At 50.9% G+C, this 24,601-nt stretch overlaps 7 protein-coding genes across 7 annotated transcripts; 5 read left to right on the top strand and 2 right to left on the bottom strand.

Moving 5' to 3' along the window:
• Positions 1-595: 595 nt before the first annotated feature.
• On the top strand, positions 596-3,878 carry COCVIDRAFT_34536 (hypothetical protein; the record flags this gene model as incomplete). The annotated part of the gene is made up of 3 exons (XM_014704829.1): positions 596-1,040; positions 1,120-3,678; positions 3,748-3,878. The coding sequence occupies 3 exons, from the start codon at positions 596-598 to the stop codon at positions 3,876-3,878; spliced, it is 3,135 nt and encodes a 1,044-aa protein (XP_014560315.1).
• Positions 3,879-4,265: 387 nt separating this feature from the next.
• On the bottom strand, positions 4,266-7,465 carry COCVIDRAFT_23448 (glycoside hydrolase family 35 protein; the record flags this gene model as incomplete). Its single annotated transcript, XM_014704798.1, has 4 exons — positions 4,266-5,482; positions 5,540-6,492; positions 6,547-7,144; positions 7,201-7,465. The coding sequence occupies 4 exons, from the start codon at positions 7,463-7,465 to the stop codon at positions 4,266-4,268; spliced, it is 3,033 nt and encodes a 1,010-aa protein (XP_014560284.1).
• Positions 7,466-8,265: 800 nt separating this feature from the next.
• Positions 8,266-10,128, bottom strand: COCVIDRAFT_23447 (hypothetical protein; the record flags this gene model as incomplete). The annotated part of the gene is made up of 5 exons (XM_014704797.1): positions 8,266-8,846; positions 8,897-9,209; positions 9,258-9,506; positions 9,565-9,825; positions 9,907-10,128. 5 exons carry the CDS (start codon positions 10,126-10,128, stop codon positions 8,266-8,268), a joined length of 1,626 nt encoding a protein of 541 aa, XP_014560283.1.
• Positions 10,129-12,846: 2,718 nt separating this feature from the next.
• COCVIDRAFT_89348 (hypothetical protein) lies at positions 12,847-13,292 on the top strand (the record flags this gene model as incomplete). The annotated part of the gene is made up of 2 exons (XM_014704828.1): positions 12,847-13,143; positions 13,200-13,292. Coding segments are annotated over 2 exons (390 nt in total), but the record flags the coding sequence as incomplete, so codon positions are not given.
• A 1,793-nt stretch (positions 13,293-15,085) lies between these two features.
• COCVIDRAFT_89495 (hypothetical protein) lies at positions 15,086-16,903 on the top strand (the record flags this gene model as incomplete). Its single annotated transcript, XM_014704827.1, has 2 exons — positions 15,086-15,107; positions 15,165-16,903. The coding sequence occupies 2 exons, from the start codon at positions 15,086-15,088 to the stop codon at positions 16,901-16,903; spliced, it is 1,761 nt and encodes a 586-aa protein (XP_014560313.1).
• Positions 16,904-17,974: 1,071 nt separating this feature from the next.
• COCVIDRAFT_23445 (hypothetical protein) lies at positions 17,975-18,746 on the top strand (the record flags this gene model as incomplete). The annotated part of the gene is made up of 3 exons (XM_014704796.1): positions 17,975-18,104; positions 18,159-18,454; positions 18,516-18,746. 3 exons carry the CDS (start codon positions 17,975-17,977, stop codon positions 18,744-18,746), a joined length of 657 nt encoding a protein of 218 aa, XP_014560282.1.
• A 2,459-nt stretch (positions 18,747-21,205) lies between these two features.
• Positions 21,206-24,494, top strand: COCVIDRAFT_12851 (hypothetical protein; the record flags this gene model as incomplete). The annotated part of the gene is made up of 3 exons (XM_014704778.1): positions 21,206-21,691; positions 21,739-21,925; positions 21,976-24,494. The coding sequence occupies 3 exons, from the start codon at positions 21,206-21,208 to the stop codon at positions 24,492-24,494; spliced, it is 3,192 nt and encodes a 1,063-aa protein (XP_014560264.1).
• Between the last annotated feature and the right edge of the window lie 107 nt (positions 24,495-24,601).

The raw sequence follows: 24,601 nt of genomic DNA, 5'->3' as shown, positions 1-24,601 counted from the left end.
CGGTGCTGCTAATTAACGGCCTTGATTCGCTTGCCCCCCCCCAGTCGCTTAATGCGGCGTTTCAGGGCGCCCCCGGATGCTGGCAGTGTCACACTTTCTTCTTTATTTCGTCAATGCAAGGTTGCTTCGGCGCTCAATGGACAGACGGCTCATCTTGGGTTGAAACGCCAGAGTCAAGCCATTGGATCTCACCTCCGTGTTTGAGGAGCGCGACTGCAGCCACACCCGCAAACCCCCAATAAGCGTCGATTCCCAGTGGGTTGTAGTCGCACAACCTCTACCTGTCAACACCCTTCATTCTCCTCTTGACCTTCTGCCGCCCGTGTGACTTGCCTGTTTCTTGCGCCTGTACGACCCTTCTTTAATTTCAACACATCCTTGCAAGGGCCACCATTACCACCCTATTCCCCACGTCCGCTAGCACCTTACCCACGCGCGACAAACACGCCGAGCCAGGTCCGGTCGTTGAACGCGCGCATGCACAGGCGCACTTAACTTCTGCATCCCCGCCCTTTGCACCTCATTGCTACCTTCTTCGCCAAGTTTCTAAAATACAGAGGGTCGTGTTCACGCCATCCCCCGCAACTCCGTCGGCATGGCATACCAGCAGCAATACGGCAACTACCCGCAACAGCCACAGCAACGGCAACGCCAACAACAGGGCTACGACAATCACCATGACCAGCAATATGACCAACAGTACTATGATTATGGCTATGACCAGGGCGGCAATCAACAATGGGACAATGGCCACTACGATCAGGGCGGATGGGGGAATGCGCAACAACATGGTGGCTATCAAGATATGAATGGATATTCGAGACAGGCTCCACCAAACCAAGGTCATCGACCACCCCCACAAGACCAATACTATCAGGACGAGACATACAATGATCCGTATTACCAACAACCGCCCCCACAAAATCAGGGTCGAGGACCACCTCCTCAGCAGCGACAAGATCCTCGTAACCGACCAGTGGGGAGAGGAAATGGGCCCTCACCAAATCAACAGCCAGGACGGGGTGGGCTCAGACCGTCGGGTACGTTGCGCTGTCTTTGCGCCATTGATGCATATCGTTAGGTCATCATATCAGACAAGATGCTAATTGTTTTACATAGGCCTTGACCGGTCCATGCTGAATCCTCCAGCCCCAAAGAAACTACCTCAAGATAACCCGTTTCCAACATTTCCTCCAAAAAACCAGAAGCAGCAAGGCGCAAATCCTACAATCGATCAGAGCATGGCGCAAATGAATATCAATGATAATGGAGGGAACGCGGGACCCAGAGGTCCACCAGGGCGAGGACAGCCTATGCCACAGAGAGCAGGACCTAATCCTCGGCAGGACTCAGGGCACTTTGAGGACCAAGGTCAACGACAGCCTCGAAATCAGATGCCACCAGGCCAGCGACCGCCACAGATGAATGTCGATACTAACAGAAGACCAATGCCGCAACGTACATCTGATCCCATGTCTCCCTCCAGACGAACTTTCGGTTCAAACACACAGCGTTCCATGACCATGCCCCAGAACGTGCAAAATGGCTATGGAGCGGGCGGGTACAACGGCCAACAAGAGTATGCTGAGCCTGGAGCGATGTCTGGCTATAATGGCCCTACATCGCCAACCTACGTTCCACCCAGGCCAACTACTGCTGGCGGAACCAGACCAAATGGTCCCTCGATGCAGCAAGGACAAAGACCTCCAATGCCGCAAATGCCATCGCAACAGTCACAGCAGCCACAACAAGCGCAACACGATGACCCCTCGGGCCTAGATAACTTTTATGATGATTACTACGGTTCAGACGACCGTAAGAGCATGGGAACTGCAATCGATATGCCAGATTTCGATGCCATACCGGAGACAAACAACAAGCATCGCCGAGGTGATTCGATCGACGGCCATTTGGCTCCTGCAAACGAAACAAAAGCTTATGCTCCACCGGCCGCTCCTGCAAATCTGCGGGCTGGACCCAATGGTAACGTCCAGGGCCAGTTATCGCGAAGCCGATCGCAGCCACAACTTAACAACCAATATGCCAACGGTATACACCAGATGGCTGCGGATGCCCCTCCTATGCCGGGCGTGCCAAGGGCGAACACCGGATTTGGAGGTCCGACTGGTCTACCAAACGGAGCCCGAGGTCGGGGGCCGCCACCTCGGGGGATGACAACGGACGGCATGCCACGAGGACCGCCCAACCAGGGCCCTATGCAGGGACAACCGCAAAACTTTGACCCCAGATACGGACGCAATCCACCGGGAGTTCAAAGACTATATTCAGACGAGTCGACCTATTCAGAGCCACCACCGAACACAAGGAACTTCACATCACCACCAGCAGCCGGTAATGCCATACCTCGACCAGGAACAGCGGCACCTGCACCAGGACGCCACCCCAGCGATCCGTTAGGCAGAAGGCCCGGTACTACTCAACCGCCGTTGAACCCAGACGCATTACCAGCACATCCAGTGCCTGTACGGCCGGGTTTGATGCAACAAGGACAACTACAGCAACAACCACCCCAGTCATCGATGCCTCAGCAATCAAGACCGCCGCCTGTTCGTCAGTACAATAGCGAGCCAGGACGCCCAAGTTACGATAGTCAGCACTCCACCGCAAAGCGAAACAGCGCACAAAATGCAGCCCCCCACCCAGTAACGCATGATGAACTGAACAGATTGCGTAATGTTTGGAAGAAGTCTGAATCTTCAGACATCGCTACAGGCCTGAAGTTAGCAAGGAAGCTTGTCGAAGCGTCTAGTGTGCTCGCTGACGAAGGAGGCACTGCTGATAACCGGACAAAGAACAAGAATCGCGAAAAGTTTATGCAGGAAGGCTACAAGATAGTGAAGAAGCTGGTCAGCATCGGATCTCCCGACGCCATGTTCTATCTTGCCGACTGCTATGGTCAGGGAACCCTTGGTCTACAGGTGGACACGAAAGAAGCATTTACTCTGTACCAATCTGCTGCAAAAGCTGGACATGCTGCAAGTGCGTACCGAACAGCCGTTTGCTGTGAGATGGGCCACGAAGAAGGCGGAGGTACAAAGAGGGATCTGGTCAAAGCAGTGCAGTGGTACCAGCGTGCGGCAGCACTAGGTGACACGCCTGCAATGTACAAGATGGGCATGATCTTCCTCAAGGGACATTTGGGCCAGCAAAAGAACTTTGGTGAGGCCATCAACATGCTCAAGCGTGCTGCCGAACATGCAGACCGAGACAATCCTCATGCTCTCCACGAGCTAGCCCTCATCTACGAAGCATCAACCGGCACTGAACGCGTAGCCCGCGATGAAGCATACGCGCTGCGACTCTTCCACCAAGCCGCAGACCTCGGCTATAAGTTTTCTCAATTCCGCCTCGGACAAGCATACGAATACGGTATGTTGGGATGCCAAATCGACGCTCGCACAAGTATTGCTTGGTACACAAAGGCTGCGGCCCAGGAAGAACACCAGAGTGAACTCGCCCTATCTGGCTGGTATCTAACTGGTACACCCGGTATCCTCGAACAAAGCGACACTGAAGCATATCTCTGGGCCCGCAAAGCAGCGTGTGCGGAACCGCCTCTACCAAAGGCCTTGTTCGCCATGGGCTACTTTACTGAAGTTGGAATCGGTTGCTCAAGGAGTTTGGAGGAGGCGAAGAGGTGGTATGGAAGGGCTGCTGGTAAGTTTTATACCCCACCATACTCCATTTTCTGAGATGTTTTCAAAGACTGACTTTTACACTTCTCAGCATACAAATTCCCCAAGGCCCAAGAACGACTTGAAGAGCTCAAAAAGGGTGGAAGCAAGGCCCAGAAGAATAGGGAGAGGTTGAGTAGGACGAATCAGAAGCAGCAGGAGGAGAATTGTACGGTTATGTAGGCTGCGTTTGTGGAGATGCTTGATTTGCTGGTTACTGGAAGCAAATGGGCTGTAAACCCCACCCTTTCTTTTGGCACTAGGGTTCTTGTGCCAGTGGTGCATTGCCTGGTTTAGCATTTGACGGATATTTGTTTATGTTTGAGCGATTTGGTAGTTCAAAAAGGGAAAAAAAGTGGATTTCAAGAGATACTCTTTTTTTTGCAATGGCCTTAGTATGAAATCAATGATGGTGGGTGATATGAATCTAGAAATGGTTATTTAGGTCCTCCCTTGGTACGAGAACGAAGTTTCGTAAGCAACATATCATAACAATTCATAATTATTCATTAGACACTGCAAAGCTCCATTCACAGCATCAACATAACAACCATATATCTACACTCTCATCTAAGCATACTCCAATCTCTCCTCCGACCACCCCGGCCTCAAATACTCGCCATCAAACCTCGACTTCCAACTACTCTCGACCGCAAACTCCTGCACCATTTTCACATCCACCTTCGCACCTTCCTCCTCCTGCGCCCAAACACTCAGTCCCAGTACGTTCTCCCCGCCGTAATTCAAGATACCAGGTGGAACAGGGAATTTGATTTCGTTGCCCACAAACGGGTTGAATCGAGCATATTGGTACCCGTTCACGAAAAGCTGGACACGAATCGTCTTCGCGGCGGGAGCGTTTAGTATGAATGCGAATGAAGCGTCAACGTCTGCGGGGACATCGAGGGGGAAGGTAGTGCGGTAGAACTTGATATCTGCGCCTGAGAAGCCAGTGGAAGGGGAGGCAGAAGCCCAGTCTGCGTCGTCGAAGCCGGGGAGATGCCAGCCTAGGCGTTCGGCAACGAGGCCGCCTTCAGCTAGGGGACCACGGACGGGGTCGAGCAAGGTGGATTCGCCGCCTGCTTCTCCGGCGATTTTCCAGGTGGTGAAGTTTGCGGGGCCGGAGAGGGAGGCGCGGAGGATACCGCGGGGGTCGGTGGCGCCGCCGCGGAGGTCATGGCCGGTGTTGTCTTGGGCGATGAGAAGGACATTAGTGCTGTTTGAGTGGACGGTTGCGTTGGCGAAGGAGAGCGTTGCATTGGCTCTGCCCAGTGTGGTGTTGCCGAGCCAGGAACCAATGTGTTCGCCGTTAAGCCAGGCGCTCCAGCCGAAGGCGAGACCACCTTGGACAGAGAGTTGGACGCCGGTGGCTGAGCCATCAAAGTAGCCACGGAAGAGGTGGAAGCTGTTATGGAAACCGTACTCATCGACGTAGAGAACTGGAAGTGTGTCTGGTTTCGTAGGGTTGGGGGTGCTGAGGTGGTCTGCAACGACCCATGCAGCACCGCTGTCATCGTAGTCGGACTCCCTTTCTGGGAGACCTTCGTTGACTTTCCAGTCTTCTAGAGAGGGCAGTTGGATAGTGCCGTTGAAGGCGGTGACGTGTGCCTTCAGACTACCGTAGGAGGTTTGCGAGGTAGATAACTTCTTTCCGTTCCAGGAGAGAGTTTTAGCGCTGGCGCAAGCAAAGACTTCAATATCAGTGCTGTTCATGATGTCTCCCTTTAGGGCAAGAATATCGTCATCAAGAGCTACATGGCGTACGAGATATGGTCCTTGTACCAAGACTATGTGTATGTTAGCTTCAAAGCACAAAAACTCATGATTTCAACGAATGCACTTACCAGATTCGTCAACAGGCGCAAAGGGGTCGTTGGATAGATTCGGAGCCCAGAACAAGTAAGCGGTAGGCTTATCAGCAATAACAGCCTTGACACCATTGTCAAACTGATATACGCTCATACCAGACACAGTCTGAATGTTGGTTGTAACACCCTGGGCTTCGGCATAAAACGTGGCGTTCGAACTTGTACCACTGTTAACAACTGAGCCCTTTGTAGCGCCCTTGACATGGAACTCAACAGACTCGCCAACGCCAGTCGATAGCACTACGACTGGCTGGGAATCAATGAGAGCATATGTGAGAACTTCTGCAGTGGAGTAGGTAAGAATACTGTCGCCCATCGCGAAGTCGGTGACGATAATCTTGGACTGGTGGCCATTGAGAACAATAGAACCGCCGTGTTGAGGGACGGTGAGGTTACCAACCGATGTGCTGACGTGAAGCTTAAACGACTCTCTCGTTGCCGACGAAGATGTAGCATGAATGGTAACGTAGAATGCACCATTGGTAAGAGGATTACGGAGCTCGCTAGCCGTAACAGCCGAGTTCGTGCTGTACGAAGTGGAATTTCCCACACGATCGGTGACTGTCAAGCCATCCGCAACACGAGTGAACAAGGCCAAGTTCTTGGTCTCGTAAAACTTGGCACCAATCTCACGGTTCTCACTGATGGGACTGCTGTAGTCGTAGGATGTAGCTGTGACTGGAGCTGCAAGGGCACCCCAGTTTGTTCCTCCAAACATCATGTAGAGAGAAATAGCCGTGACCCGCTGGGAGATCAGATTCCGGTAGAATAGATTGGCAAAATCAGCGCCAATGTCGCCGGGACAGCCGCCTTCTGGTCCACCCCAGGGATTGTATGAGCCACCTTGAAACTCTGGGAAGAAGCTTGGCTGGGTTGGAGACACCTCTTTGAAATGGTCGTAGTAATTGATGGTCTGGTATGCTACGTATCTAGAAAAAGGGTCAGCAAGCAACATATGAACACCTCGAATGTGAAATACATACTCTCCGTTAGTACCCGTGCACTCGTCAAGGTTACAAGACCAGCAAGACGGGTAGCTGTCGAGACCAGCAACATCGACATTTCCGACAGCACCAGGCGCGTAGTCCTTGCTCCAGCTTCTGGTGTTCATATTAGGATCATTATGGATAAGGGGGACATCAATGCCATGAGCTCGTGACATGTCCTCCAATGCTTGCATGTAGTTTGCAGCGCTTGGGTTTGGAATCTTCTTGTCTCGGTTTTGCCACTGCTCGCCATACTCATTCTCGATCTGGTAAACCAACGCATTTCCACCCTTGGTCACGAGATGCTCGGATGTGAGCTTGGAGAACTCGGAAAAGTATGGTTCCAATGCCTTGATATACCTTGGATCATCGTTGCGTAGCTTTCCATAAGCTCCTGTTGTGAGCCACAATGGAAAACCTCCAGCATTAGCCTCAGCATTGACGTACGGACCAGGCCTGGTAATGACGTAGAGGCCAACGCGCTCCGCAATTTCGAAGAGTTTGGTGAAGTCGTGCGCGCCGCTCTCAAAGTCCAAGGTCTGGTTGTTTGCGCTGTGGTAGGCCCAGTTGCCGTAAAAGGCGAAAGCTGTGAAACCTGAAGAACATTAGTTCTGACTCGAATGAATGCGCCTTGTGAGTCGCGATACCTACCAGCTGCCTTGATCTTCTCCAGCAAATCTTCCCAAACCTCATAGACAGGGATACGCCAGTAGTGAATTTCTCCAGAGAAAACGAAAAGACGCTTTCCATTCACTTTGAAGGAATAGTGGTCCCATTGCACAACATCATTCAGCCCGTTGTCGTGAAGCGGCCATGTACTGGGCGTATTATTCTGAGCAGCAACGCCAGATCCATTTGGTATCGCCGCCAACGAATACAAAGCCGACAGCCACGATAAGCCAACAGAAGTCTTCATGGCGTTTAGGAACCGAAGACGTCGAGGCCAATTAGCGCTGTGCCCATTCTGTCGGGCATTTTGGAGACTTATGAACACTAAGCAGATGCCATGACCCCGGTCGCCACGGGATGGGAGCAAGACGCTAGCTATATTGTGACGGGAAACACGGTGTGATGTGGGGAAACAGAAGGCTTCCTAATGGTGGAATTTACATGTCCATGATGGTAGAGACGAACCGCCGGGTGTGCCGAGGCGCGGGTAAACGTGTCGGTGGCAGCAAACGTCTGTCGGGACACGGAAGGCTTGCTGTTAGGCGTTAGTGCAATGGAGACATGGAATCATCTTCGTAAGTTCCAAGACGATGACTGAGAGCATGGGAAATGGCGCGTTTTCTGCAAATATCATGACAGCTTGTGGGGTAAAAAGAGCTGGGGGCGGCTGGGGTAGCTGACGTATTACCGGCTAAAATGCACATGACGGCTCATGGGCTGTTGGATTAACGAAGTGTTCAATTCAAAATATTCGTATAGTAGAAGAAAACTGAAGAAAAATCGGTAGAGTTAATTCATTATATTTACAGTATCGCACCTGCGAAAAGTCTGAAAATCCAAAAGTTGAGAATTGGGTTGCACGGATAGTAGTAGGTATCTACGTACTACTGATGTACGTAAAGCACGGACCATGTCTCCTGGCGATGTCCTCGAGACATCTGTTTCCGCCTTCTTTTCTCCCAGGTAAATTCGACTACATCGTTAAGCAATGATACCAGCATCCCAAAGAAAATCTCAACAAGTGAAATTGCCGTAGATTCGAGTTGTCTACTCGTTCTCCGTGACGTCGATGATAGTCGACTTGAATTTCCTGGCAGGAACTCTGCGGTTGAACAGAATATCGAGCTCGCGGTAAGAGCGGTTCTTGAACTCGGGAAGACCAAAGTAAGCTGAGATGAAGCAAACGCAGGCCGTGCCTCCCCAGACATATCCGCACTTGCCGGCCATGTTCCAGCCAGTTGGGTTAAGCATTCGCGAAGCCAGGTAGATCATGGGAATCTCGGCAACGTAGTATGCCGCACGACCGATACCAGTACTCAGGGCACGAAGGCGGACCGAGGAGGCTTCCGCAATGATGGAGTATGTGATGGGACCCATGGCCAAAGCGTATACGAACGAGATGATGACACCGAGACAAGCCTGTGCGTAGTTTGTCGCACTGGTCTGATGGAGTGAACCGAAGATGCCGAGAAGGAACAACATCAAGACGTTCGTGGCTGTTCCTACAAGATAGATTGTACGGCGACCAAAGTATGCGCTTAGAGGCCAGGCAAGCATATTAGCAACCAGCTGCAGAGACGAATTGATCATGTTGAGCTTGAAGGAAAAGTCGGTAGACATTCCAGCTTCTACATAGAATTAGTCATCTACATTCCAAACTCGCTAGGGATGTACTTACGCTCAAAGAAGAATGTGGCTTGGTTGGCAATCAAGTTACCGGCGAAGTTTTGCGACGCATAGATCAAGCAGGTAATCAGCGTTCGACGAAGATCAACTCCCTTGAAGAGATCCATGAATTTGGCATTGCCGCCTGCATGAGATTCAATCTCAGCAGTACGTTCCATCATAGCCAGGGTGTGCTCGGCGGCTGCCTGAGTGCCGTTCCTGCGGCCGAGGCGCTTGAGGGATACAAGGGCTTCCTCCCTACGTCCTTTGCGTACTAGCCACCAAGGACTCTCGGGAGCGAAAAAGATAAGCACCATGAGGGGTAGCTAAATTTGTCAGTTTTTGACATTTTTGAGCGGGGAAAGGATGCTTACAGGAAACATCCATTGCAGGGCCAGAGGTCCTCGCCACGCCCACTCATCGTTTCGTTTGTTGAACGAGTAGGTGACACCAGCGACGAGAAGACCACCGATAGACCAAGAAAGCTGCAGAGTTGCTGTACAGGCACCACGAAGAACAAGCGGCACAACCTCACTAGCATAAGCGGGCGAGTTTCCAATGAACATTCCCCATGGAACACCTTCTAATGCTTGCCCGACGACAAGTAAGGAGAGTGAATCGGCCTGAATGAATGCTATCAGTCAGAATTCTCACCATGTCTCTCAGAGATATACTACTTACGAAGAAAGAAACAAAAATGGTAGCATTCATAAGAACGAGAGCCAAGAGATTCGTCCAGCGGTAACCAAGACGATCGGTAATTGGACCAACGATGAAAACACCAATAAAAGCGCCGCATTGGCCAGCCTGGAAGAGCGAACTCTGCCATTTTGTAGGAATGGCCTTGGTAGCCTCTCCCGGAACCTCGACTCCGTATCGTTCCTTGAAAGCGGTAAGAGCGACAAAATTACCGTTCAAGAACATGTCAAAGGACTCCATGACCTGTTACATGTTAGCTATCATTCGGAATGCAAATTCCTCGCAAATTCACTGTAATCGAATAATTGGCGACCCTGGACTTACAATTGTAAAACAAAAGACAAAGGCCCAAAAACAAGCCGCGGGATGATCCTTGACAGCCTCCCACAACCCCATCTCATGTTCGCGCGTCTCAGCATTCTGCGCATCAGTCATGAGCTCCTTGTTCTCGAGAATCTCGGCATGGTGGCCGCCGATGCTCTTCTCCCGCATCGCTTCGTCCACCCCAGACTTCTCATCGTACTTGGAATCGGCGAGGCCCGACATCTTGCAGGTGCCGTAGCGTGGTTATTACTACGTATTTGCTTGCGACGCCACGAAAAGGCAAAGAGCGGATAAGCAGCAAAGCAAGCCGGAAGCCAAGCAGACGAAGGCAGACACTTGGAGAGCTTATATATACGGGATAAGCATGCCTGTGGGTCTCGGCATAGCAGGTTCAGACGACCACATGTTGGGCCCCCCATGGGGCTCCGCACAAGCCTTTGGAGGGGGTGCTTGTCGTGCTTGTCGTATACTTGTCGATACCGTTGGGGCTCTTATTGGGTGGGTCACCGGGGGTGCGATATTACTGGTTCCCAGTGATGCCTTGCGGCCTGTCTAGCTCAAAGTCAAAACATTCCACGCCGTTCTATTGATGCGAAAATTGAACGCTCGGGCACTTACAAGTAACCCTTCTGTTCGAGTCGGTAGTATGACCTTGGACGCATCTTCGGGGGCCACGCGCTCGTGGCGGAAGTACTCCTCGATGAAGCTTAGCAAAGCTCAATGGCAGGTTGTGACGACTGCCGGGCCCTATATACGGACAGGATGCTCGTGATAACCGTAAACTAATCACGATGAGACTGTCTGGGCTACCTTCCACGTTGGAAACCCTCAAAGACAGTTTTCTGGAGTCCGACTGTGAAGTCGCCAAATGCATATGCACCCGACTACCGAAAACCGGGCAACGCCTCGAAAGTAGGACCTCCACACCTGCACCCAATCGATCAGCAGCCATGCAAGATTGGCTTCTTAGGAGAATTAACCACTCTCCAAGATTCATGCAGAGTCCCTCATCAAACTACCTACTGCGATGGCGTCACCGGGGCCCATGGAGCCACCTGTCACCCGTCAACTCGATCTTATCAAAAAACGCCGAATATTACCTCGTACGACCTTTGCATGGCCCTCTTGCGCTGAACTCCATGATCGGGAAACTAAAAACCAGACGAAAAGCCACCGCCCATCTCGGCAAGCGTCGGCGGTTCGGAGAAAATAGCCCATTACGGAAGTGCCTCCCCCCCCTCAAAAAACTAGTACTAACGTTCTAGAGCATCTGGTTCATCTAGAACTGAGATAATTTCTGCAGAAACAGCTAGAGACCAGCATTTTGCCAATCTGGTAAGGTTGTGGCGGGGAAAGCCAATGTGTTGAGGAAACGCAGGATATGTATGCTTTTGCTTCAAGGTTCACAGAGTGAAATTCCCATGGGCCTGGAGTTGTGATGCTACGTAAGGCTTACTACAAGTGGAAGTGGCAGACTCCACTTCACGGCACTTTTTCGGTCAGATTGCACGGTGGTGCCATCCATCCGGCCCTTTTGGCATCGCAGGGTAACATTCTTTTTGAGAGGAGGTTATCCAGTGAGGATGAGGGTTTGCGCAAGATGGCTGGGCTATCAATGTGGCAATTGTCTCATTGTCTCTAAATACAATACTTGACATCGTTGAACTGCTACTTCCTTGGTTGGTAGGATATCAAGAGCGTCAATGTTGTCAAGTGACATCATACATTGAAATGACTACGGTTATTTTACCGATGCTTGTCCCAAATAACAGACGGCGAGCAGCTGATTCATGGGCGCGAAACCCCACAGCTGAAAGTAGCAAGATACCCGCAAAATATTGAAATAACGGGATGTCCTGCGAAAGAGCCGCAAACGCCCAAATAGCATATGCACAATGGCTTGTATGGTGGGATTTGGAGAAGCAGGTAGGCTAATTGTAAACTCTGCGTCGGATGACGGATCCAACTGCTATCCGTTCCCGAACTGTTCCAATCGCGTGGTTGCTTTAGCGAGACGGGACCTATTAATTGCAGAGTAAATGCACCTATCTGCTCTACGCATGTGCTTAGTCCCCTAGTTTTTTTTTCGAAATGCGGGCTACACCTCTGTGATATTGTAAACTGGATTTGTTCCCGTGAGGTCAAGTTTCGATTGAGTGATACGAGAAACAACATGACTGAGTTGTTGCTGAAGATCCTGCTAGGGATGTGTATCTAATACATGGTTTTCGAGATGAAGTTGTAGCGAGTAGTACCATGGGACGCGCGTTCTCGACGCTTGGACTTTTGGTCTGTCGATATAGTGGTAATGCTATCGCTAAAGGTGTGAGAAGATTGGTGCCAATTTTGTGGGATTGAAAGACATATTAAAGGCGAAGTCTCTTGAACCCGACAAGTAAGTAAGTTTGGGTTTCACTGACTTTGTCGGATCTCGTGACATACACTGAGGGTGTATAAATGAGTTAACGTCTTAGGGATGTGAACAAACTCGAAAGTTGATTGAGCAGAAGTTTGTGAGTAAGACTGTTGCTACGTTAGCAAACTAATTAGAACAACTCAATGAGGTTTACAGTTGCGTTGTTTTCTTACATTCTCTTTTTACTTTCCATCTGCTCGGACTCTTGATACTAGGGTTTCGCATGTAGTAACTGCTTCTCCTTTTCTTCTGAGAACCCAAACTATCCTTCGCTTTACTGAATAACAGATTCAAATGCGGAGTGGTAACAGCTGAAAGGTGAATATTCAGAAAGAGATTCGAGTCTAAGTGTCTTTGTGCTCTCAGTCCTTGACCGGACCGGCTCCACATTTAGGTCTGGAAACAATTTGGGTAATCATTACAACACGAACAGATACTCGACACTTGTATGGTCGACTATATACCACGGCCGTTAGTTCCGTAACCGCACATGATTTATCTTTGAACGCTTGCCCCTCCCATGTTTCCTCTGCATTGCCGTCTTTCCAATCCATTTCTTACCCAAGAAAAACTTCCTTGACATCGCGACACGTTCAATGTCTCCGTCATATCTCTCAAGAAGCATGAAGAAAAATATCATCATTTTCCTATACCTCGCCACCCAAGCAGGTGCAAAATGCATACCTATCCTCACGTGCGGGCACCACTCTGACCCTTGGTGCAGACCTGGCAAAGCCAACACATGCAATTGGTATCCGAATATAGACAAGCTGAATCAACCATGTCCGTCGAAGCATTGGAAGTGTTATGATGGCGAATGCGTTAGTTGACCTGTGATACGAGCCTCTCTTGTGAAATCTTCTAACAAGCTTTTTAGTATGGTATCTGGGCAAAGCCGCGACAGGAGCCGTCTGCCGACACTTGTTTTATCTTGTGCTGCGAGAGTGAGTCGGATTATGAGAATATGTAAAAGGGTAAAGAGCGAATTCGCAACAATAGTTGAGGGATCAGTGGCGAGCCATTTGTAGATTGGAAATGTTAAGAATCTGTTACTGTGGGTTTCTTGAACGCTCAGTTTATGCGGGAATACACGGAGTGCAGGATTAGAGTTGTCTGGCCGCTTATCGCAGGGTGGAATACATGCAAGAGAGATTTCAATGGGTCTGCATTGATACGCGATTCTGATCTCGAAGCAATCAGGACTTCGAAAGTGCTTAGTAACGATACAAAAGATTGGTGAATGTAAGATGGAATATGCATATATATAGCTCAGTCGTTGGGTGTCTGCAATATCTGAATAGATAGGTGTTCATACCCCCATTTATCCCTGATTAGCGTTAGCTCCTCGAACTAGAAAACCGTCTTTCTATTGTTTCATTGTTTCAAACAAGACATCGAATCTGGTAGCTATGGCGCACATATCATACAAGGGACGGTTGGTAGCTGCGATCATTGGTGTAAGAATCTTCCATGGGAATGCAGGGAATTCTGGTGAATTGGAAAATCTTAGGAAGTTGCGTCCTTTGTCGAGCAATTGCGGGAGTTTATGTAGCACTATGGTTGATAATGGGCAAGCATACGACAGAGAAAGCATGAGTATAGACACTCTCCCAACAAGGAAGATGAAACGATGGCCGGGTAATGTTGTTCTATCGTTGTCATGTCGACTTTCTAGTCAAGGGGTGCAGGTGCAGGTACATGTGTATTTGCCAGTGTAATTAGCAGACTCGCTTATGGGGAGGAAAGCCAAGATACATGCCAACACATGTACGCCGAATCATGTAAAGACACTAGTTGGTTCTGAAAGTGGCCTTGCTTTATCCGACACCGCAAGCTGTCGCGATTAAGCGTTTAGAAATTAGTAACCGCCTATTGACTACTTCGCCGATAAGCCTATAGTGAGCTTTGCACGCAGACGCAGGCATACGAAGCCTCCTATTCTCCGGTATAGTGCTTATGTGTGCTGGATATATTTCGGTGATTTGGCCGAAGCGTGAGTTGATGTAATATATATGGCGTAAGTATTGCGGTAATCAGGGCAACAAATCAATCCGAGAGCCATGGACATGGTCATTGCTAGATAGCCTCGTCACCAGTGTTTGCAGATTTTGCTCTAGAATGCTGGAAACCAACAAGGAACGGGTTACAAAGACTACTAGGCAGGCAAACAGAGCGGGGCAGTGTGTCGTCAATGCGAAGCCGCGTAAGCGAGAGAATAATACGGAGGATACGCATCGAGTCTGCCTCGTGTGGATGGCTGTTGATGGGGTTGCGCCAAGGGGGCTTGGACAGGGCGCCGGCGTTGCTGCTCGGCTATGCCATGGGCCGTGGTGAAACGCAGTGCGACTGTGGATTGCGTCGATGCATCACAGGCAGAATTTCAGGAGGCGTGGGAGGCGAGTGTGCGTGTGGATAGAGGCTCTCAAGCGAATGCGACGAGGTTAAGAGGGATGCAAGGGCAGGCGGTAGATATGTCCAACCAGAAGACAAGAACGATGAGGAGGAAGAGTTCGCCTCAGACGAACATGGATGCTATTCATAGCCGTGCGGTGGGGGCACGTGTTCGTCATGGGCAACGGGTTCCCGATGCAAGTGCAGGGGTGCATCCGTACAGCCTCACCGAAGACGCGTATGAGACCCAAAGAGCCATAACCTCGTCGACGCCGCCGCTGTCGAATCCTCACTGCTGGCTCATCACTCCCGCAACTTTGCGTTTAAACAACCAGTCATTGTCAGATCTTGCTGCAGCAGCGGCATGACGCCATGTTAGACGAGAATCTCCCCAGTATGTCGTCTCGCCAATCGCCATCTCATTCATCCCACATCCTCTAACCCTGTCCAGCCTTCTTTCTCAAGCCTTCGACGGAAAAGATTAAGCACCACGAAGCCTTCTACTTCACCCAGAATGGCTCCGAGGCAGAGGCCCAGTATGCCCTCCGCCACGTCGACCCTGCCACCCCAGATGCCAGGAACACCTATGCGGTAGCCTTGTTTGACTCGCGCAACCCCGACATTCTCTACGGCGAGGTCCTCTCTAAACCGGGATGGTCACATCCCACCCTCTCCCAGGAAGAGATTCGCAAAAATGGCGGAGTCCCACCCCCGCCCATGCCCATCTTCCCTACCGAGTTTGCCATCCAGCTGTACAACCCCGATATGCGCGTTGTAGTTAGCCAATCGACGGCCAAATGGAGTAGTACTGTCAGTTGGGAGTTCAGCCTGCCCCAAGTTGCCTTCAGGACACCGAGCAACTCAGATCTCGACCGCACTATGAACGACCCTAGTGCCGATGTTAACACACCCAGGGTCAAATTTGCGTGGAGGAAAGAAGGCAGGCTGGGCAAGGACATGACATGTTACATGGTCGGAAAGTCAACAGACCCCACGGGCAAGAAGGCCAAGAAGAGCAAGGAAGGCGACATCGCTGTGGCCATGTTCTCCGGTCTGAAAGAGCTGACAGTCATGGAGCCTAACCTGTACCGCGTCGAGCTCGAAGATTATAAAGGCCTGGAAGTCACACTGCTCCTCGGCGCAGCTGTCATTCGCGACTTGTTCTTCAGCGATCTGAATGAACAGTTTCATATCAACCGCATTGGCGCCCGCAAGAACAGTGGAGGACTCCGAGCCAGAAAAGGCTCCTCTCCCCTAGAGGCGCCAAACGTCACCAAACCAGTCATGACGCCAGAACCCCCGCCACCCCCAGCCTACACGCCTTCTTCATCACAATGCCCACCCGAGAAGGCACCGCTACCCGATGCTGGAGCCTCACGCCCCAGTCGCCAACCGCCACCACCCTCATATACAAGCAACAATGCTGCAAAGCGTGCTTCGCTTCCACCTCTTGTCACAGGTCAGAATGGTCCGAGCCAACGCCCTCAACTGCAGCGACCCACACAACCCCCGCGGCCTGCACAGCCACACCATCCACAACATCCACAACAGCCACCACGACCCACACAGTCCTTGCGACCCACACAGCAACGACAACCAGGTCCACGACTGGATCCGCGGTCACAATGGGAAATTGAAGCAGAAACCGCTCGCCTAAGAGCCCAAGTAGAGGCTGAGGAGCGTGAGCAGAAACGCAAAGCCGAGGCGGACCGCAGAGCGCGTCGGAAGCGGGAAGAGGAGCAAGAACGCAAGACTCTGCAATTCCTTGAACAAGAACGAAAACAGAAAGAACGAGAAGAGAAGGAGCGACAGAGGAAGAAGGCAGAGGTCGACAAGGAGACGGAGCGCCTCAAGAAGCAGTTTGGGGACCAGTCGAACTTGTTCCGTCCATCCCCACAACCCCAACGACACTCGGCCCCATTTGTACCAAGCGTAACGCACCAACGTCCCAGTCCGGCGGCACCTCGACCAGTTCCTGGTCCAGTGCAGCCTCCGCATATACAAATGCAACCGCCTCGTGTACAAGTGCATCCACCCACCCAGCAGCGGCCAGCGGTAAACCAAACAAGCTTCCTCAGCAACGGTCTGCCCAAACCCATTGCCAAAGCCAAGAAGAGCTTCTGGGGTCTTAGGTCCCAGAGTGAGTCGAGCGCAGAGAAACTAAAGAAGAAGAAAAGCAGCATGTTTTGATTCAAAAGTGTTAGTCATGAGTATTGTATGGGGTCTGTTTTTGCCTCCGCTAGATATTTCAGTGTTGATGGCCTGTATGATGTATATACCCACCTTGGAGTTTTTCCTTGTTTGTTGGTCAGTTTTCCGCTGGAAAGGGCGTATGGGATTATTCGGCGTATTGGTTTTTGGATTTGTTCCACTACGTATATGACATGGCTGTTTACCTTGGACAATATACTTTGATATGACCGGATGCCCTCTACAAACTATCCCGAGACTGAGTTTCACACCACTAGATAGCACGAACTGTAAGCAAAGTGATGCCGTGAATGGATGGGAGGCCAGCTATGCAGAAGCGACCACGCTAGCACTAGGTACCCGTTCCTACCATAAGTAGGTCTACTAGCGTGTCCGGTTCCAGCTCCTCGGCTCAAACGTATCAATTCAACGCCTCTATCACCTAACACATCCCCACTCAATCTCACGCGGATACTGAACATGAAATTTTAAAATTGAACCCATCAACATGCTCTTCGCACCACCTTTCGCCGTCTTCTCCGCACGTCCTTTGCTCGGTCTGTGGCTTGTCTAGGCTAGGTTGTGCCAAGACTAAAACTTGCTCATTGAGCACATTATCCTGGGGTCTGTCTGCAGGGTCGCAGCTATAGCTTGCGCCACAGCATTCTCAGGGCTAGGACAAGTGGTTCGCTACACCGTAGTCTAGATTCCTGAATGTCAGTATCGACTGTAATTGGTTCACTTCACGCATGTTTCTTGTTGCCCCACGGTGTGAGTGTGAAAGACCGACTGGAAAGAAACACCGCGACTACTTGGCAGCGGGAAGATGGAAGCAAGCTCCGCTAGTATTGGGGGAAGAATGGCAAATTGGGCTGAGGAAAGTGGGATTGGAGCTTCATGTATAAAGGCCATGGCAGCTGCACGTCAGCTTTCGGTACGCCTGGTGGATACACTAACCTCTGCCTCTCTCGCTCTCCTTCTCTTTCACCCTGCTGTTGTCAACCTGGGTCTCTCATCTCAATAATACATTCAACCAAGATGCTGTCAAAAACTCTCTTCGTCGCCGCCGCCATGGTAGCTGGCGCCAATGCTCATTTCCGTCTCCTCGAGCCCTTCTGGCGAGGCAGCTCTTTCGCAGCGTCAGCCAGCCAGTACATCTACCCATGTGCCAACGTCAATGAGACTACCGACGTGTCAAACCGTATGTGTACTCTTTCTTTAGATGCTGATGGAAACCAACTTACCAAACATACAGGCACTGTATGGCCCGTAACTGGCGGCTCTACTCTGATCAACGGCTCCCACGAACATGCCCTCACAGCAATCAACCTCGCTCTCGGCACCAACGTAACAAACTTCAACATCTCGCTCGTTGAAATGTTCAACCAGACCGGCGCTGGTCTTTTCTGCCTCAAGGAAACTGGTCGCGCAAACCTCGAAGCCGGATTCAAGGCCGCTGGCTACTCTGGCTTCGACGACCAGCGCATCAACGGACTCATGGGAACCATCCAGGTCATTCAGCTTGGTCACTCTGGAAGCGCACTGTACAACGTAAGTGTTCACATATGATCTTTTGTAAACCAAGCCAGCGGGGATCTGACAAACATGACAGTGCGCCGACATCATGTTCAACTCGACTGCCCAGCTCCTCTCCGACGACCAATGCCAGAACAGCACCGGAGTCTCTGGCGTCGCGATTGCAAACGTGGGATCCGAATCGCAGGGTGAGGGTGGCAACGGCACCTCTGGCCAGGCTCCTCCGCCCACAGGTGCGGCAGGTCATATTAGCCCAGCACTTGGCACGACGGTGCTTGCGGCGGTATTGGCTTGGGGACTCCTGTAGAGTTATGTCATTACATAGTATTCGACCAGTGTCGGATAGAGTGAATTTGAAATGTTTAATGAGAAAGAACCCGTGTTTTTGAGTTTGATCCATTGATGTCGTTGCTTGGCCCGTACACAAAAACCAAGAGTAGCAGCTGGTTGAAGTATCGCCTAGGTTTCTTTGAGTGGGTATGATTTCGTACATCAACACGCCAGAGGTATACGCCCAGTCTTATTGTCTGAGAGGGCTCACGTGATGTTGTTGATATCCTAAACATAGCTTAGTACTATATCAGGGAGGGAAAACAACATCTTTACTGCTCTTCCGTAGATTGTACAAAGCTAGTGGAAACTAAAAGGAATCTAGAGAGTGTAATAGCGGCACTAAAGAATATTCTCGTGCGCAGTGCTAGGCCCATCAGATCGTAAGCGTAGAGTTAGTATTACGCAATTGTATATAAAAGTGATTGTTGGTGCTTGCTCACTTTGAGGATAGTATTGCTGAATGTTATTAGATATAAGGGTGTTGGAGAGGTGCTTAGTTAGTACTTCGCTGGATGTTACACTCTGTCAAATCTATCAGTAATGAAGGTAGTATTCAAGCATTGTGATGTTACATCACGTGCATGTGGTCTTTCTTTTATCCTAATCTCCCCAAGCCCTGCATGTCTTCCCCGACTGGTACAGATTAGTGTCCAGAACCAATGTACTCTTTTGGTTAGCAGGAGCATACACAAAAGATGTGCTTGACTCAATCAAGATCTTTCAGCGTCACGTGTGGGCATTCTGTTAGCTGCTGAGGTTTTGATTGGATCGCTACAAACCCACGTCATGTACTTGTCCCACTCGAGCTGTCAAAACCTTGCTCCTTCAACCGTACAGCCACGCAGGAGCGGCTACATCGACTTCGGTGTCACCGAGTAATGGTAAGTCACTAACCACGTTATTTGGATCCTACAAGGCGTTTACCGCTCTTTCAATGATACCTTTCTACAAGTCTACAATCTACCTTTGCATAACCGAGTGCGTAGGATTCGGCGACGTCACAGCTGCACCTGCATCATCAGGAGATGTCGAGAAAAAATCGAAGTGTCATTCGCTGTTGGCTGGCCTGCTGGGAAGGTCAGCTCTGCACGATGCATATGCAAGAGCGTTACCAGGCGGGACTAATATCAAAAACGGAGAGCGGCCACACAGATAGTGCATGCGTCCCAATCAACCCCTGCTCTTGGCTTCGCTTCTAGAAAGAACAGCCGGCGTTTGCAAAAAGCTCTTGAATATCCAACGGTGATTGGTTAAAAAGCTCCAAGAGACGGTGAGACCATATCCTTGCCGCACGGTTGCATGTAACCTGCATCCTATCGCTCGTAGGGCTGATCTAGGGCTGACATGTGCTTGAAACTCTTGCCGACGATCCTTTTGCTGCACTTCGGTTTCGTCGCCGTTTTGTTGCTCGCCGTCTTGTCGCTCGCCGAGTAGTACGGTGGAGCCGTTACCGCTACTCAGCCCAGCATGGGTCTGCTAAATATGACAGTACGACATGGGTCTTCACTTATGCAGGTGCGGGAGGATCGAGAGCAAAATTGTCTCCGGCAGCGTGGAAAGTGTAAGACATTGCCAAAGACTCGGAGTCGAGACGATCACTGTGCGATGCTGCCTTCATGGTTTAGAACATCAGCAGCCAGCAAAACCATTTTTCGGTTACTCGGCAATACGGAATTTCAATCTGGGCAGAAACCATGGCGCTGGATACTCGATAAAGAAATCTTGTACGAGTTCCTGTTGGAGTAACATGCCGCAAACTAGACAGTAGGAATATGGCTCGACATAGCCTCAACGCCAGTGGATGTGCATTTGCGTGCAGACAGCACCGACACCGTAGTGTCAGCATACAGACTGATGCACGCTCTCTAAGCTACAAGTCCGCTCAGTTGATGGGGTGACAGGATATGAGTCGGTCAGGCTTTCAGCGGGAGAGGGCCAAAGCGGCTAGTAGCGCTCCGCCCCAAAGGCTAATCTAGCCGTGTGCACTGGCTGGACATGTTCACTTTCCCACAAACAACAGCCCTGCCCGTCATTGTGCACCACCACATGGCCGTCGGATTCGTCTTCAGCTTGTGGGCACGGCTGAAAATGTCGGGCCAATGCAGTGTCCTCCGATCCCCGTCTTACCTGGCTCTCCGCCCTTTGTGACAAGCGGGGACTGTTGTTGCATGGATTCGGGAGCGCCGCATGCAGCTGATTCGCAGCGGCATGTAAGCCAGTAGCACCCTTGTGTCTGCATGCCCCACTTGTTTTCTGACCAGCTCCTAGAATACCTCACCATGCATGGCAGCTTGTGATGCCTCATTTGGGGGCTGAAAGGTACATTATCACTTCAAAATGTTTATAAGCCACCACTCAGCCCCTAATGGACGACATACGCTCCAGCAGGTCTAGCTAGTCCCTGAACACTCAGGTTGTGGTGCTAAATTGACAATGGCATCGAACGGCACGCACAACGACTTTGTCAACATTACTACATCACATTCACGCGCGCCCAGCATGGTTCAGGAAGCACCTGCATTTTTGCCGCGTCCGCGGCTACCAGTCAGAAAGCAAGCGCCACAAAAGAATATCGACGATTTCTGGCACAAATTTACCACCAAACACCCTGGAAAGATCTTCACCATATTACCCGACAATTTGTACGCCAAACGAGCCGCCGCACATACACCAAAAGGATCCATTCCAGGAGTCAACGCACTCGCATCCTACGAAGAGGCCAAGGAGGCTTGTATCAGGAAGGTCGCAAAGATTGTCAAAGAATGCCGCAGACTGAACCAAAAGTACCGAGATCCACATTTCGATATCGAGGCAGACTTTAAACGGTCACAAGCCTTTCCTGATATACCAGCCGACTGTTTGACCGGATTGAACGAAGAAACCACCACTTTCTTTCCGCAATCAGTGAAAAGAGTAGAGGTTTGTTTTTGGGTTGTCTTTGTAAAATCCGTCGCTAATTGTACTAGGACATCTTTGACAACCCACAATTCTATATTGGCGGCGCAACGGCAAATGACGTGCGTCAGGGCAATGACGGCGACTGCTGGTTCATGTCGGCGTTGGCGACCATCTCAAACAAGGAGGAACTGATTCAACGAGTGTGTGTCGCTCGCGATGAAAAGGTTGGCGTGTATGGCTTTGTCTTCCATCGAGGTAAATGACCATCACGATCGGATGTCTGCACATAAACTAACGGCGTCCAGATGGGGAGTGGATTTCCGAAGTCATTGACGACAAGTTGTATCTCATCAAAGAAGACTTTGACGAAGCAAAGCTCGAGCGTCATCATTGGCTCGAGTTACAAAACCGCAAGAGTCCCGAGGAGGAATACCGTACCGTCATGCAAACTGGTTCCAGGGCGCTTTACTTTGCACAGTGTAGCGACCCTAACGAAACATGGCTTCCGCTGCTTGAGAAAGCCTTTGCCAAAGCCCACGGAGACTACAGTGCCATAGATGGAGGTTTTGTAGGTGAGGGTATCGAAGACCTTACTGGAGGTGTAACTTCAGAGATCTTCACCACTGATATCCTCGACAAGGATCAGTTCTGGCGAGAAGAGCTTATGAACGTCAACAAGACCTTCCTTTTTGGATGTGGCCAGATGGGCGGCATCTATGGCTCACGCAAAGGCATTCAAGAGAAGCATGCATACTCCGTCATGGAAGCTCGGGAGATAGACGGTCAACGTTTGTTGAAGCTGCGCAACCCCTGGGGCCGGTCAGAATGGACTGGACCCTGGAGTGATGGATCTGAAGAATGGACCCCTGAGTGGATGCAGAAACTAAACCACAAATTCGGTGATGATGGCGTCTTCTGGATCTCGTACAAGGACCTACTTCGCACCTACCAACACTTTGACCGTACACGGCTCTTTGGTCCAGAGTGGACCGTTTCGCAGCAATGGACCAGTGTGAACGTCCCTTGGAGCGTCGACTACCTGGACACCAAGTTCAAGATACATCTTGCCAAGGGCGGCCCGGTGGTGATTGTGTTGAGTCAACTGGACGATCGCTACTACCAGGGTCTTGAAGGGCAGTATGAGTTTCACTTGCAGTTCCGCCTCCACAAAGATGATGAAGAGGAATACATAGTCCGCAGCAACGGAACGTACTACATGAAGCGCTCAGTCTCGACAGAACTCGAGCTCGAAGCTGGCAACTACACCGTCTTGCTGAAGATCAAGGCTACAAGAATTCCTGAGAACCCCACACCGGACGAGGTCATTAGAACCACCTGTGCCAAGCGTCGCGAGAAGCTTCTATCCATTGGACTGTCATACGATCTTGCTCATGCCAAAGGTCAATTCAGAGAGCAGGAGAAGGAGAAGCTGGCGCGTGATAAAGAAGAGCGCATTGAGCGCAAGAAGGCTGAGATGAAACGAACACACGAACGTCAGAAGAGAATGCGCAAGCGAGAGGCGCTCCGTGACCAGAAGAAGGCTGCCAAGCAGACACATCGAGCGAACCGTTCCGGCGACATACAAGAAGTCGAAAGGAAACTGCGTGCTCTCCGCGGTCTTGGTATCAACGCCGAAGAAGAACCTAGGACATCTGGGGATGAAGAATCGAAGCCCATGCATCAAGCTGTCACCAGACACCATCGTGCGTCTAGCACTGGCGCGATCCGTGAACGAGCAGACAGTACTAGTGGGAGCTTTACCGGCCGAGGCGGCTACAACAAGGGCCGAGATGGATACAATGCTGCTCTACCCGGTGCCCTTCAAGGAAGAGGCGGCTACAATTACAGCCCGCAAGCCTCACCTGGTCTCCACAACCAGGGCTTTCAAGGGCGAGGAGGCTACAACCAGAATATGCCCGGGGAATTTCAAGGAAGAGGGGGATATAACCAGAACATGCCAGGCGAACTCCAAGGAAGAGGAGGCTACAACCAAAACATGCCAGGTGAACTACAAGGCAGGGGTGGCTACAATGCAGATCTTCCTGGTGCGTATCAGGGCCGTGATGGCTACAATGGACGCGATGGATATAACGAGGTGCAATTGACGGAATCGCCTTTACCTACACCCATGCCTACGCCATCGGCTACAATGATGGACGATTTCCATCCACAACGATCACATAGCCCCCGACACTCTCCAGCTGCATCACGACGTGCAACACTTGCGCCTATTCCTGGTGTGCGACCTGGTATCCAGGTCAGTCCCGGACTTAGCACAAGCGAGTTCTCTCATAGGGCTCAAGATGGATTTGGATATCCTAACGATACTTCTGACGACTCGTCTTGGGACTCTGAGATTGACGGCCCCTGCTCGCTCGACTCTAGTATCTGTGATGGCGAAGACGAGAACGAATTTTCCGAGCAGAGGCCACGGTACGTCTGGTACAATGGTATGCGCTATCCTTATATTGAAGAGGTGGATGAATTTGAGCGGGATCCATGGAACGCGGTCTGCGTCGTTGGTCTGCGTGTCTTTAGCAAGGACAACACAGATGTCACTATTGAGGTGCACAATGGCGAGGGCGACCGTGCGAAGAAGAGTGATGGTGACGATTCGAGCGTCATTAGCATGGCCACTGTCCGACGGAAGGAGAAAGAGCTTGATGTCGACGACAGTGCGGCTGATGCTACCAGTCCGTTACGTAAGAAGAATACGGGACTAGATGATGAGCTCAAGTCTCGTGCGATGGAACGGGAATCATTGGATCAGGTCGGCTCTGCACCTGCAGGTTTGGAGCTGAATAGGCAGGGGACTTTGAGTTGAGCTGGTTGTTGGAAATGACTGCGGGGTGGCGTCATGGTTAAATTGATCATGGAGGAATTCTGTTTGTTATAGAGACTTTGCTTTTGTGCGCTGGACGCGGTTTTGTA

This window comes from Bipolaris victoriae, assembly GCF_000527765.1.
Source record: "Bipolaris victoriae FI3 unplaced genomic scaffold scaffold_12, whole genome shotgun sequence".
Classification (NCBI taxonomy): Eukaryota; Fungi; Ascomycota; class Dothideomycetes; order Pleosporales; family Pleosporaceae; genus Bipolaris; species Bipolaris victoriae.
This window is presented reverse-complemented; position numbering and strand designations above follow the sequence as displayed.